Source organism: Rhinichthys klamathensis, unplaced genomic scaffold, assembly GCF_029890125.1.
Source record: "Rhinichthys klamathensis goyatoka isolate OS25496 unplaced genomic scaffold, OSU_Roscu_1.1 h1tg000059l_1, whole genome shotgun sequence".
NCBI lineage: Eukaryota > Metazoa > Chordata > Actinopteri > Cypriniformes > Leuciscidae > Rhinichthys > Rhinichthys klamathensis.
In genome coordinates this window covers 602,517-617,640 of record NW_026606604.1, presented here as the reverse complement: position 1 = coordinate 617,640, position 15,124 = coordinate 602,517, and the positions used below count along the sequence as shown (strand labels likewise).

The following is a 15,124-nucleotide window of genomic DNA, read 5'->3' as shown; positions in this document are numbered from 1 at the left end:
TTCTTCACTGGAACATTTGAATTGGCTGTACTTTTCAGTCCAGTTACAGTGAATAGGGCGTGCTGCTTTTAAAAAGCTCTATATCATATATAGATAAGTCCTCTATAAGTCCTCTAAAGCTTTGTGTGATGAACAGACCAAATATAAATAGTTCACTGAAAATCCTGAGATCTGTCCAACTCTGTCCATGAAGTTTAATTTCATGAACGAGTCATTCTTTCAATTTTCAAAAGTCATAATTTTTAACTTTTGAAAGTCAAATCTTTAAAAAATTTTCCATTGAACCAACTCGCAAAACCAAGTCTGAATGATTTGTTCATGAATCAAAGTGATTTGATTCAGTGTTGTTAGTGTTAATTAAAACTATTAAAAATCATTTTCAGTAATTCAAATTGAGCTGAAATTAAATAACATGTAAATATTAGCTGAAAATTTCAAATTGGTGCAGTAATATGGAACTAATACGGTCAAAACCTGCCTGGAAATACTTTAGCTCTGCCTTTTCTAAAAAATAATTGTACACCTTTGAACGTTCATCAACCAATCAGAATCAAGCATTCAACAGCCCTAAAAAAACAGGGCCTAAAACTAACTTTTTGCTACACCTGCCAAAATGTAATAAAATAAGCAAGTAAAAATGTAAAATAACACTGCATATTCTTATAAATTTATAAAACACTGTATAAATTAAACATACTTATTAAAGTTACAAAAGTTATTCAGTCATGAGCATTGAGGGATTTTCTTTTTTTTTTGTCCTTTGTTTTTTGATTGAAAAAACAGACATCCGCATGAAATATTAGGTTGCTGTCACTTTAAGAGCGAATGCACACATCTAATATACTGATACTATACAAATGCGTTTACTTTCTCAACTGCTTACGTTCACTTAAAACAAAACAGACTATGTTTACTAGGATACTTGCTATTATTATTTTTTTCACAAATTTGTTAACTTCAAGAAGACGTGAGAGAGCTCAGTGTACTATTTGTGCTGTCTGAGACGGCGCTTTCTGGGTGCGTGTCGTATGTGTGCGCTCAAAACTATAACAAAAAACGAATAACGAAATGAGCTCCCTTTCACTTCTTCTTGTGCTTGAATATTTAAATTGTCAATAAACTTTCGTGATGATGCAGCGCTGGCCCATCAACTGTCCAGAGCGTCCTTCACTTTTGTTTACGTTCATGCATTGTTAGAATACATAAAAATGTTACTGGCCCTTGACACAGTTTCATATACTTTTCATATATGCGCCAACGCTGATTTTTACTCTCATTTGGTAAGGAAATGAAGACAATAGTCATTTTTGAGTGAACTCTTCCAGTAAACTATTATGATCGGTCATTAGCACAGAAAGAAGTGCACTGGGGAGCGGTTCAGTTGTCTTTGCTTTCGAAATCACCAGGAATGCATTAATAGGCACATTTGAGAGGTCACAGAGTTCACAGTGTCTTCTACGTCCAGAATACAAAAGCAGAAAAGGTTCTCGGGTTGCAGCTATGTAGTAATTTTAAGGCACGTGTGATTATATGAAATGCCTCTGCCTCTTTAAATGGTGACATTCTTGAGTCTAATTCCCATGTCCTCGTTTCTCAGGTGTCTCGAATTGCTGACAGTGAGCAGAGTGTCATGCTCATGCTGGGCCGCTGTCTGCCACACATCGTACCCAACGTCCTGCTGGCCAAGCGAGAGGTAACCAATGACCTTTCGACCCAACAGCCCCATCTATTTTCCATCAGCCAACTACGGCTTCCATGTCCACTGCGGCTGGCTTCTCCCTCTCATTCAAATCTTAATTCAGTGTTGACTCAACTTATATTTTTCCATTGCAATTGTATGTGTGTGTGTCTCTCTCTCCCTCTATGCCTCCCCCACCCAGTCCACCTCTCTTCTCTTTTGTTCTGTTCACTCATTTCTTCTCTTGCTTTTGTGCATGCATCTCACTGCTCCGATAGAGAATGGTTGTGCACCTCTGTCAGGTGAGTGGAAACACATCGGCACGTTCTCACATCAGCCCTCCTCCTTTCATCATGCGTGTGACATTTGACCTTTCAGTTGGCTTGGCTTTTCATCGGCTTATTTGGTTGTCAGTGACTCTTAAATGCATTTCCTTTTTATAATTTTTTTATTTTATTGATGACTGAAGCTTTGGATTTATTATTGATTGGCTTATAATATAGCAATAATATTGGCTTATTATTGAACTTCTACACTGATGAATCTCTAAATGTATTTTTTTTTTTTTTTTTTTTTTTTTTTTAGGCTTAACAAGGTATTTACAAACGCTAATTCACAGCAATAATCTGTAATGAGAATAGCATTTCTGTTTAAAATCAATGGTTCTCAACCAGAGGGCCTCAAAAAACTTCCAAGGGGGCCTCAAGATAGTTAATTATAACATATAAATTTGTTTTCAATATAATACCTTTCCGAAGCTGGTATATACTTTTTTTTTTAATCATTTGAACCTTTGTTGTCATATTTATGATATCTTATAACATAATGTATCCTACATTGCTTTTCAAAATATTATCATAAATATCAACAAAATTTTAAATTTAAAAAAAAAAAAAAGATAATTAAGGCAAAACAAACAATTCATAGATGAGAGAACATGGAACAAGCTTATTATTGACTCCTATTAACTTTCACTTTTAGAATTGTTACTTTCAGCTTTGACAGCTTTCTTCCAGGAAAACATAACAGAAAATTATTGATGGCTAATCTCCGGGCCATTGGAAGGTTTGACGTAAACTAAGAGCTATTGACAATAGAAAAAGGGAAAAACCCTTTGATGTGTCCCGCCTCAATTTCCTTTTTCAGTGGAAAATATATCTATAGGCTGCGTGTTGCTGGGATTTTACTATAGTTGAAGTCAAAGTCAAAATTGACAACGTTGACAATGTTGAATGACGTGTTTACTAGTTTAGCATGAGGGTAGGATCAACCGGTCACTCATGACATCACAGCAATAGCAAACAACAACCCAACGATCAGTTCCCGATGGACAAAATCAAGTCCCTCCCTACTTTTTTTTCCTTTTCTTGTTCAAGAAGCCGTTTCACTCGGATATCTGTCACAATAGAAAAAAAAAAACTATCGCCACTTCCATTTCATACTGACTTTAAAATTATATTCCTATTTATGATGTAAAGTGTCATTCCTGAAACCCCTTAACTGTGTTAAAACTGTAACACACAGCCACAAGGGTGGCCGTCACACTTCACATTTCGTTCCACTGACTTCCATTCATACACGTTAATGTAGGAGCGTTCATGTTAGTTCACAGCGCATTAACTAATGTTAACATTTACAAATTTTGATTTTAATAGTTTATTAGTAAATGATGAGATTAAGTCAGAATAATAAATGCAGTAAAAGTATCGTTCACTGTTAGTTCATATTAACTAATAGAGCTAACTAATAAAATGAAACCCTATTGTAAAATGTTCCCATAAAATTGTTAATAATAATCAAAATATGCAATATTTCTGCAAATAAATAAATATATATATATAAATAATAATAATTGATTTTATATATATATATATATATATATATATATATATATATATATATATATATAATTAATTAATTAGCCCAACTGTTAGCCGTTTACAGTTGCTCTCACAGGTGTGTGAATATATATTTTACAACGGTGTCAAATGCGGCTCATCCAATCTGAATTGGTTTTATAAATAGTGAGTAACTAAACTAAATAGCGTTCTACAAAGTAACTAAACAAAGTTCAAATGAACTTTGTCAGCCAAAGCAATGGAAGGTTTCTGTGCTGAGATTTTCTGTGCTTCAGGCTGCAGTAAGAATGGCTGCCTTTTAGCTGATGGTTAAAACTTCAGTCTGAGTTTAAATAGTTTTCGTTGCCTCCCTGTTACAGAGCTGATTTGGTTTAAATGACTAAACTTTAGAGAAAAAAACCCCCACCGGCGACATGCACACATTTCACATCTGCTTAGAGCAGACCCAAAGGTGTGTACCGTTCCACAGGATTTCCCCCTTCGGGCCCTTCTGATTTGCATAGGGCAGTTCTGTTTTACGGATGCCAGATGACAGTTTAAGACAAATTGGATGCTTTCCAGGCTGAAGTCAAGTGAAAACAAACACCACACGAGGAGCAGAGATCTCCTCGCTCTCGCCTAAACTGGACTTTGAGCTTTGCCTGTTAATTCTGTTGGCTTCATAACTTTCTTCCTTGAATTCAGGCGCACTTGCACTCCCCCACACCCTCAGTTATTCCCCCTCATCTGGTGCAGAACAATTACTAATCAGGAGCTGCTGGAACACCTGCCTTGCAATATAATTCTGGTCATCTGTACACCTACAAAAGCTTTATTGTAAAGATAAAGTCTTTCGGAATTAAAGGCTATTCAAGTTATTGATTACCATGTGAAACAGATAAGACATCGGGTACACCAGCCTTTACATTGTGTGTTTGCAACAGTCCAAAACTCTTCTTGCAGAACTATGCCTGGTGTGTGTTTTCATATGTGTGTGTATTTCGGATTGGACCTTTTTACTGGCAATTATCTTGGTGTGTAGCAGTTGATTTCCTTTGTATTCAAGAAATGAGTCGATGCAGGTTGATGGTAGAGCTGCAGATTTGCATATATAAATACAAGTTTTTATGGGAAACAATGACAAGGAATCCAAACGTGCGAGTTCTTGTTAAGTTTTTTTTTTTTTTTTTTTGTGTTCAGAACAGATTTATTGTTCACATTTTTTGAAGCAACAGTGACCCAAAAAGTATTTGGACACCTCAGCCATATGTATAAATGTCATTGCATTAGATAAAAAAAATATAAAATTATTTTTAAAAATCACAAAAGAATGGAAAGTCAGGGAAAATTAATGGAAATTCATTGGTCAAAGTGTGGGAACCCTCTAGAATCTTTATGTATGCGTGTTTATATAATTATTAAAAAAAAAACATTTTATTAATTTAAAAAACCTAGTTTACTAATATAATGACAATATATACAATTATTTAAAAAAAATTCAAAATAATTAAAAGTCAGGGAAAATACATATAAATTAATTTTTCAGTGTCAAAACCCTCTAGAATCCAAAATTTGCGTGTGCATTTATTTATTGGTCGAAATAGCAAAGCGCTTCCCATTCCTAATGCTTGCTTTTTGTTGTACTGACTGTAAGTGTTTTTCCAGTAGCTCTTCCACAGCTTCCACTCACACATTTACATGCTTTCGCTTTGGGCCGGAGCCAAATAAAATACTTCATAAATGTGCTTCTGTTGAAAGCTCTCCTCCAGGTGCTGGAGACGCTGCACACGGCTGCCTCAGAATGCCACAGTCTCACACAGTCACTACTCATGAAACGGCTCCAACAGACCAGCCCTTAGTTTCATAACATCCGATTAAAATGATGGTTTTAACTCTTGGCAGGTGACAGAATGGGTCTATTGAAACAAACAAGCAGGGCGTCAAACAGCCTGTAGTCTTGCTGCATATTTGCTTAACTATCTTTCACTTTAAAGTGTCCGTTTGAGACTGAGGTCTACCCACAGTCACGTCTCAAGGTGAGATAAGTCTAGAGAAAATAAACACTTCTGTGCTGAATCTTCACGTGAAATCTGTTGTTTCTATTTCGATCAACGTTGAAAACAGGGCTAGTAACCGCTTTTTGACCATGAGACGTGTTCCAAGGGCACACTGCCTGTTCTGTAATGCGATATCTGTTGTGTTCGTGAGGTTTCCTTTTTGTAACTGTCTTGCTATTACAGTAAACAACCATAGGTTAACATGGCTAAATGGCTAACACTTGTACACATCATCCACATACACGCATGATGACACCAACATGCGCTTAGATAGGTGTTGGTGCTAGGAGTATGACTGTGCGATATATATGCCCATTTTAAAAGAAAAATAGCCTTTTGACTATTCATTATATTTCTGTTTATTAATTTTCTCTGAAATGGTTCAAAAGGTTTTTAGAGAATCTTCATTTAATCTAAACTGTCATTATACAGCTATACAAATTAAGTTAAAAATAATCAAGCCATTTTTCCAAATTGCTTTGCATTTAATGAACACAGAGAATAATTATATTGTTAATTTCATTTATATGCACTGATATACATAGTTTCCATGGAACATTATCATTATTATTATTATTTTCTTTGCTCAGTATGAGATTTATTTGGCTTAAAAAGTACTTTTTGTGAGTGTGATCTCTATAAAATAACTTTTAGATATCTTTATCCAGATGGAAATATAAAAAATCCAACAAAAAATTAAGGGAATACAATCATATTTATTTTGTATATTATATATTTTTTAACTAAATGTATTGTAAATGCATTTTTGTAAGCGTGTTTATATATTTATTTTTACTAAGTATTTAATAAAAATAATAGTGCTGATTAATCGATTCTAAAATAAAATTGTGTTTATATAATGTGTGTGTGTGTATAATATACTGTATATACATACATACATACATACATACATTATATAAACTAACTTTTATTTTAGAATCGATTTGACAGCACTATAAAATAATAAAAATGGCATGCACATTTTTTTGAATCAATAAACATTCTCATACTTGTGAATCATGAGACAAGGAATGATTCCTAAACTAGTATAATGATAGTTTTTAGGAAACTTAATGACCTAATAAAAATCATTTCAGTAGACATAGTGTTTCTTAATATTATATCACCAACAAAATCGTTGCAAATGTGGTGAATATCCAACATGTATCGCCCAGCCTTAGTTGGTGCTGTGATTTAGTGTCTTGTAGACTCTCTCTTTTGTGGTGAAGGCGTTTCTTCAGTAGAGTAGCTTCCCCTGTATCCTCAAATACCTGCTTGCTGAAGTTCCCTCTCCGAGCCCTTTAGGACGTGTCTCAGTGGGTGCATGAATGTGTTTATTTCCGTTTACAGTGCATATTATTTGACCTACGTTCATTTGTGTGTCCACAGGAGTTGATTCCTCTCATTCTGTGTACGGCCTGCCTTCATCCCGAGCCCAAAGAAAGAGACCAGCTACTGCACATCCTCTTTAATCTTATCAAGAGACCTGACGATGAGCAAAGGTGTGTGCGCATTTGGGCATCTGCGCATGTGTAAACTGACCAATGTCGGTTTTGTTTCGAGTCTGATAACATTCTGCTGTAATGTTCCTCTTCAGGCAGATGATTCTGACCGGGTGTGTCGCATTCGCTCGCCATGTGGGTCCCACTCGGGTTGAAGCCGAACTTCTGCCGCAGTGCTGGGAACAGGTTAGTTCTGAACTCGTATACACACTCATCACGTAATAACTTCCCACCTGTTAAAGGAATAATTTTTTTAATTATTAATTTAATATGTTGCATATTATGTTCACTTATAATGTTAATAAATCAAATAAATATGTGTAAAAACGATTATTTTTAACCCTCATTCTGACCCTCTTGTCTAAAATGATCTGGTTTTAAGTGGCGGCTCCTTTTAAGGCTTATCAGAAAACGGCCGCTGTTATGATTGGCTAACGTGACTGCATAGGAAACAGTATCTAAGGCCACTCTCTATTGCACGCGAGTTAGTGTTTTGAAAACATTATCCATATAAAATCGTTTATCCATATAAAAATCGTTTACAGACAAAGCATTGTGAAATCATTCACTTACTGTTTGTTATGTAGTTGCTGTCAGATTCAATACAGTTAGCTGCTTCATTTTCAACAGAAGTTTCTTTGCGAACTCTCCATTACACTGCCTCGTTTACTAAATAAAATGCACTGAACAAACATATAATCCTCCGACGTGATCCGGGATGCCATTATGATAAACCATGTTTCCAAGACTGGGATCCTTCTGAAGTCTGTACAGAGATGCAAACAAGCGGTTTAAACTGGACGCGTCTTGCGTTCCTCTTCCATTTGTCCTGTTGTCAACAGACTCAAGTGTGTGAAGTATGTCAGAAACTGAACACACATCTGTATACTGTATCCAGTGTAGACAGCGTCAGTCATTATAATGGGTTCTAATCTATTTGCTTTCCCTACATCCAGTGTAGGCAAATGACAGTCATTAAGTGACTGAATGCCAGTGGGTGGGGCCTATGGTGCGATGATGTATAACTATTTGTTGATGTCTTGCTCTGGAGGTAGTCGTATGCAAATATATATGCCAGTGTGTCGTCACAGATCCTGCAATATCACAATGAGCAGTTTTTGGAGCTTGATTAAATAAATGCTTTGTTTATAATGAGGAGAACGTTCTAAGCTATGAAACTTGCGATGTTTTTTATGGTGCAAATGCCTCTTATATCTCAAAAGCTCAAGACAAATTTGATTTCTCATGTCATGATCCCCTTAAGGAAGACAAGCAGGATTTTCTAATTAATTGTGTTGGCATACTTTGTGTTGCTTTTACATATTAATACCTAATCACTTTAGCAACTTGGCCACACTAATGCAAGACAGTTTGGACAATGGTAATAGTTTTCACATGTGAGGTTAGCCAATCCTAGCAGATCTCATTTGCATATAGAAGGTGCAGTGGCAAAATACGCTACTGTTTATTTCAGAGAGGGTCAGTCAACTAAATTTATGCCCATTTTTGTGCAAAAAAAATCCTTTACTAGCACTAAAAGTATTACAGAAGTTTAATATATGGTCCCCTTAAACTGCATAAAGTGGTCTCAAACGTATTTAGACAATTATGTCGCACTTAAATATTTTGAGCATTTTTAGCTTTTAGTTTATGGATCTTTTTAGACTACATTATTTGAATAATTTTAGAATGGAATCTTTGAATCTATTTAAAAATGCAGTCTTTATAATAGAATATTTTTACAATGGAATCTTTGAGGCGAAGTTCCTCCTTTATGTCTCTCGTGTCACGTTCCTTTGACTGTTGAACATATTCTGTTGGACTGTCATTTTTATGATACTGCCAGAAAATGCTTTTATTCAGAAACATGTTTACATGGAATATTTGAGATTTTTTGTATGTCAAGTTGAAATGATTTATATAATAATTGAAAATTTATGGATTGTAATATTGACTGTGTTTGCCATGTAAATAGCCCCGATGCGACAGTAACATGGTGTTAAAAAAAACGTAATAAACAAACAATGGAATCTTTGAATCCCTTTTAGAATGGCATCTTTGAATCTGTTTTGAATGTTATATTTATAATGGAATATTTGAACCTTTTTAGAATGGAATCATTTAAACTTTAGAATTACATGATTATGATCTTTTTTTATCTTTTATAAATCTGTATTAATCTATCGAATGGAATCTTTTAGTCTTTTAAGACTTTAGTAATTTGATATTTAAATGTAATATTTATTGTTTAAAAAAAGTTTTAAATATTTCAATAATTTTATATTTTAGTACTTGGTTTTAGAATAAAATCTTTATAGTGGAATCTTTGAATCTTTATAGTGGAATATTTGAATCTTTATAATGGAATATTTGGATTTAGTGTATTTAGTGAAATTTTATATTTGAATCTTGAATGGAATCTTTTAGTCTTTTAAGACTTTAGCTGTTAGATTTCTGTCGGGGGGGAATGTAGTAATCGAATATTTATAGAATTTTTAAATATTTCAACATTCCATGGCTTGCTACACATGTTTACTGTTAGTTTTAAGTAAACTCTCTCATAAGTACAGTGCATTCATACAACTCCCCACATGGAAACCTATTTCCGCTCAGGAAAGAACCGAAACAATTTCAGAGTTTAACACAGAAAAATATGAGCTAATGTGGTTTACAGAGGGTACGGATGGGTATGCAGTCCTGCGGTCAGAGCTGGAACTGATGCTGCCGTGTTGTGTCTTGCGCTGTCTGTGTATGTCTTGGTTGCATGTGTGTTTCTCTCTCTCTCAGATCAACCACAAGTATCCAGAGAGAAGACTTCTGGTGGCGGAAGCATGTGGAGCCCTGGCCCCTTATTTACCCGTAAGAGACTCTGTTCCTCTAAATATAAAAGCTGTCTAACTGGGACACATTAATCATGTCCACCTTTCAAAAATGTCACAGTTAGTGATCACTAAACTCTAGATGTAGTCAAGCGAAAGCATGTTGATGTAATCAAATGATAATTATCAAATAATCAAACTGTCGAATATCAGCACAGTGCAAACTCTGTTTACATTTATTTTCACTTTGATCACATGTGTGTGTTGCTATGGAGGAATGCTGCTTGTTTACAGTGGCTGTACAACATAGAGTTACGGTTGGAACGCTCACTGGCTGTCCGTTTAGTGCTATGAATATATTGAGACTGATTTGGCTCAAACTGTGCTCTGATTGTTGGCGTTGTGCCTTTTTTGCCTTTGAATTCTCCTGTCTATAATGGAGTGTCTGATGTTTACTCACTAACTCATGGGTAGAAACACTTAATGATTTAACCAAACATTGCAGTACACAAAAAAGATGCTGTGCTGGGATTCAGAACTGGCATGGCAATACAAATATGTGTGTGTGTGTGCGCAGAAGGAGATCCGAAGCTCCTTGGTTCTGTCCATGCTTCAGCAAATGTTGGCTGAAGATAAAGCAGATATGGTCCGAGAAGCCGTGGTGAAAAGTTTAGCTATTATAATGGCCTACATCGATGATCCAGACAAATACTCCCAGGTGTGTGCTGCTTTTGCATTCAAGCATTGTTTGTTTTGAAAGATTTCACAGTAATTTTAAGTAACTAGTATTTTCTTATGTATGTGTGCTTTATTTTGTATATGGCTGTGTAACAGGGCTTTGAGCTGATGCTGTTGTCTCTGGGCGACCCGTCAGAGAGGGTGGTCAGTGCCACCCACCAAGTGTTCATTCCTGCCTTCGCTGCCTGGTGCACAGAACTGGGCAACTTACAGTCCCAGCTCATGCCCTCCCTCCTCACGCGCATCGAGAAACTGCTCAAGGTGAAAACCAGCACACACAGACACACACAAAATGACATCCTTTTGAGGACTGCCGTTCCACATTATGTTTGTTTAGCATGTTTACACTTGGCCTGTTCTGAATGTTTTAAAAATCTTTTTAAATGAAATCTTTAAATTCTAAAAAGATTGAATATTTAGAATGGAACCATTAGAATCTATGTACTTTAATCTTTAGAATAAAATTGTAGAATTGAATATTTAGATTCAATTCATTTTAACTTTACCTTTGTAACTTTTGAGACTTTTTTAAAAATTAATATTTAAACTTAAATCTTTTTTTATTTGACTCTTTTAAATGGAATTTATCTTTTTATTATTATTATTATTATTTAGAATGGATTCATCTGAACATTTTATAATTTAATATCTAGTCTAATTTTCCATTCTGTTATATTTCAGTCTTTTCCGAATTGCATATTTAGTATGAAATTTGTATAGAATATATTTTTTTACCATTCAAAAGTTGGTGGTCAGTAAGCTAGGACGTTAAATTGATCAAAAGTGACAGGGAAGACTTTTAGATTCTTACAAATAGTTTCTGTTTCAAGTAAATGCTGTTCTTTTTAACTTTCTATTCCTCAAAGAATCCTGAAAAAGATAAATACTGTATCATGGTTTCCACAAAAATACTAAGCAGCTGTTTTCAACATTGATATTAATAAGAAATATTTCTTGAGCAGCAAATCAGTATATTAGAATGATTTCTGAAGGATCATGTGACCCTGAAGACTGGGGTAATAATGCTGAAAATTCAACTTTGACATCACAGGAATATTTTACATTGTAAAATATATTAAAATAGCAATAGTTATTTTAAATTGTAATATTTCACAACATTACAGAGTTTTTACAATAAAATCAGCCATAGTGATCATAAAAGACATCAAACAACCTTACTGACCCCAAACTTTTTTCTTACACGTTATTGTATTGTACATTTGAATCTTTAGGATGAAATCTTAGAATATATTTGATTCTCCAGCAGGGTGAATATGGTCTAGATGAACACAAGCTGCATATGTATCTGTCAGCGCTTCAGTCCCTCATCCCGGCTCTGTTTGCGGTGCTGCTTCAGAACGCCCCCTTCACCAGCCGAGCCAACCTACAGGGCGACGTGCCTCCTATCGAGGGTGAGGGTCGGCCAACGTCAACATGTGCACGCACGCTTTTTTCGCTAACATTCTCAGTCAGGCCACGTTTAGCGATGCAGACCTGGCGCCTGACTCAGTGTAACTGTAGGGTTCCTGCCATGTTGAGGTTGCTCTCTGGTTTTGGGCTCACTATCAAAGTGCTCTTTCATTTACGCACTGCGGCCGTGTACAATGATTTGCGCAGTTATGCTTTTTTTTTTGGTGTATTCCTGGTTTTAAAGTCTGCTTCTGTGTGTGTGTGCACGTTCATGTGACCCTGCAGTGACCCGATTCCCGCGGCCAGCCTCCCCGTTGCAGGACGTGGCCACCATCGTGGGCAGCCGAGAGCAGTTGGCAGTTCTGCTGCAGTTATATGATCATCAGCTCCAGCATGAAGGAACTACAGGATGGGACAGTTTGCTCTGGGTGGTCAACCAGTTGTGAGTGGATCTCTTACTCACACTCTTACCCCTTTTGACCCCTGGTTTTTGGCCTCTTTTGACATTTTTATTGAAGGTGGAGACAGGAACTTGGGTCACCCACTCATGTTGGAGCATGTGCACTACCAGCAGGCCACACCTTAGACGTTCTAGAGAGTTAAATGGCATGCATACGTGTTCATAAAAACAGTTTTCCTTGATCTTTTGCTGTACTGTTAGTATTCATAATTCAAAGCTTATTCTTCATGCCACCTAGATCATTTATAAGTGAAAACTAAGGGTCAGAAAGTGTCAAATGACTCCAGACTCGTACGTTTTTGTAAATGGCTGAAGATCATAGTCCAATATCTCTGAAGCATATTTTTATGGACTATGATGGTTTTAACTCCTAGGTCTCTTTACTTTTCCCTTTTAAAAATATTTTTTTTATATGAAATATTTGTTTTGATACATATGCATACATGTCATGTCAATGTGTATATAGCCATGAATATAGTCATGCTTGCTGGCACGCTAACTTGAACTTGAACAAAAAAAAAAACGTATTTATAGCAAATCCTAAAGGTATAGCAAAACAGCATGTTTAATCCAAAAGGATATTTAAAACTAAATTTTAAGTATTTTTGGCTGTAAAAAATAAAATACTACTAAAGTGCATAATATTGTCCCTTTCATTTAAGGTACAATGTATTTGAAATCCTTCTAATTTTTGGGAACACTACAGTAAGGTTTCATTTGTTTACATCAGTTAACTACATTAATTACCTTACAATAAACAATACTTCTACAGCATTTATTATTCTTAGTTAACGTTAATCTTAACACTGATACATTATTAAAATCAAAAGTTGTATCTGTTAACATTAATGCACTGTGAACTGACATGTAGTTCACGTGTTGCATATAAATGGCCTTCACCTGCATTTGAACTGGACCTAATTCTGATTTCTCTCCACAGTTTACCACAGATAATAGAGATTGTAGGACGCATCAACGTCACCTCATCCACCTGTGTGCACGAGTTCTCCAGGTTCTTCTGGAGATTATGTCGAACATTTGGGAAAATCTTTACCAACACCAAGGTAGGACAGGCCATGCTTTCCATACAGCAATCTCTTTCTCTGAACTTTTTTTTTCTTCATTTGGAAAAGGGAAGTAGCTAAATAGAGTTTGTGCTGCAAATAGTCTGGCTCAGTTACACAGTTCAGCACTTCCAGTTTAATTTAGGTGTTGTTTTTCCCTCCTTTTCGAAGGTAAAACCTCAATTCCAAGAAATCTTGCGGCTATCTGAGGAAAATGTGGGTGAGTGAATGTTCAGTTAACCAAGAATAACACCCCCGCTGTCAGAGGAGGGGCTGGGAAGAGAACACACACTCTTAGTCTCTATATCTCTTTCCCAAGCTGAAGACTTGTGTGTCAAATATGTGTTTTTACTCTTCATGGGATTTGAAAATGGAGCTCTTTCTTTCATTCTTTGAATGTTTGTTGAGTTAAAACAAGTCAATGGTTAAGTATCTGCCAACAAAACTAGGCATGCGGTATCATTTTAATGGTCTTTCTGAATTATTACCAGATGAATTCAATTAACTCTGATGTCCAGTCTAACTGAATATAGAACTGAGTGTTCTGTTATATAAGTTTAGTGATTGTAACAAGGGTTGTCTCCTGCAGACGCCACCGCTGGAAACGGCATCCTTACCAAGGCTACGGTGCCGATCTATGCAACCGGAGTCCTGACATGCTACAATCAGGTAGGAGTGTCACTGTACGCATGATATAAGATGTCATAATTCAGTAAACGCCTTTCTCTGATGAAGTCACTTGTTTCAGGAGGAGGACCGTAAACTCTTGGTGGGCTTTCTTGAGGATGTCATGACCACCCTATCTCTCTCCCATGCTCCTCTTGACAGTCTAAAGGCTTCATTTGTTGAGCTGGGGTGAGTGTCCGTCAGCCAAGATGTCTTTCTGCATGAGCTCATCTGAAGCTGTAATTCCTTTAAGATGATGTAAACTGACTTGCTCACAAGACCCCACTATTGAAAGAACCTGTCAGTTTCTGTGCACGAAAGCTATATTAATACATCCATTTGAAAGGAGTAGCTCACACAAATGTTATAATTGTCATCATTTACTCACCCTCATGCCATTCCAAACCCATATGATTTTATTTCTTCCATGGAACACAATTGGAGCTGTTTAACTGTGATCAGGGCCTGTGAAGCTCCAAAAAGTACAAACAAAAACCCATAAAAGTAATTCATATTAGACTTAGTATTTGTCCGCCAAGCTTCTTCACAGGGCAATATTTATTTATTAATTAAAATTTAAAGCTTAATACTTCTCATTTTAAAAGCATTTTTGCATGTATTATTTTATTTCTGATTTCATAGTTTTAACATTATTTTAATTGCTTTAATATTTATTAATATATTATCTTTACACATTTGCATTAGTAATTATATTTTATAGTTTTCATAATTTAAATTATTTTTAGATGTATAATTGTATTTTACTATTTCACAGATTATTATAATTAATTAATCAATTAATTATAATTAAGAAATTCTTAAGAGCTTTTACTGGAAAATGATGGTATACATTGTCAAACATTACTGTTTTGACTGGCCTAGTAATAAAATA

The 15,124-nt window shown here is 35.6% G+C and overlaps 1 protein-coding gene across 10 annotated transcripts in view; it reads left to right on the top strand.

Moving 5' to 3' along the window:
* relch (RAB11 binding and LisH domain, coiled-coil and HEAT repeat containing) overlaps nt 1-15,124 on the top strand; it is a 48,284-nt gene that overhangs the window by 18,712 nt on the left and 14,448 nt on the right. For 5 of the 10 annotated variants that reach the window (XM_056248815.1, XM_056248822.1, XM_056248814.1 and 2 more), the window contains 13 exons: nt 1,598-1,693; nt 1,957-1,980; nt 6,963-7,075; nt 7,171-7,261; nt 9,863-9,934; nt 10,472-10,612; nt 10,729-10,893; nt 11,897-12,044; nt 12,328-12,484; nt 13,443-13,566; nt 13,738-13,786; nt 14,156-14,235; nt 14,315-14,421. In XM_056248815.1, coding sequence (XP_056104790.1) covers nt 1,598-1,693; nt 1,957-1,980; nt 6,963-7,075; nt 7,171-7,261; nt 9,863-9,934; nt 10,472-10,612; nt 10,729-10,893; nt 11,897-12,044; nt 12,328-12,484; nt 13,443-13,566; nt 13,738-13,786; nt 14,156-14,235; nt 14,315-14,421 — 1,367 coding nt within the window. The remainder of the gene's footprint in view (nt 1-1,597; nt 1,694-1,956; nt 1,981-6,962; nt 7,076-7,170; nt 7,262-9,862; nt 9,935-10,471; nt 10,613-10,728; nt 10,894-11,896; nt 12,045-12,327; nt 12,485-13,442; nt 13,567-13,737; nt 13,787-14,155; nt 14,236-14,314; nt 14,422-15,124) is intronic. The other 5 variants (XM_056248821.1, XM_056248823.1, XM_056248818.1 and 2 more) reach the window with 2 other exon arrangements.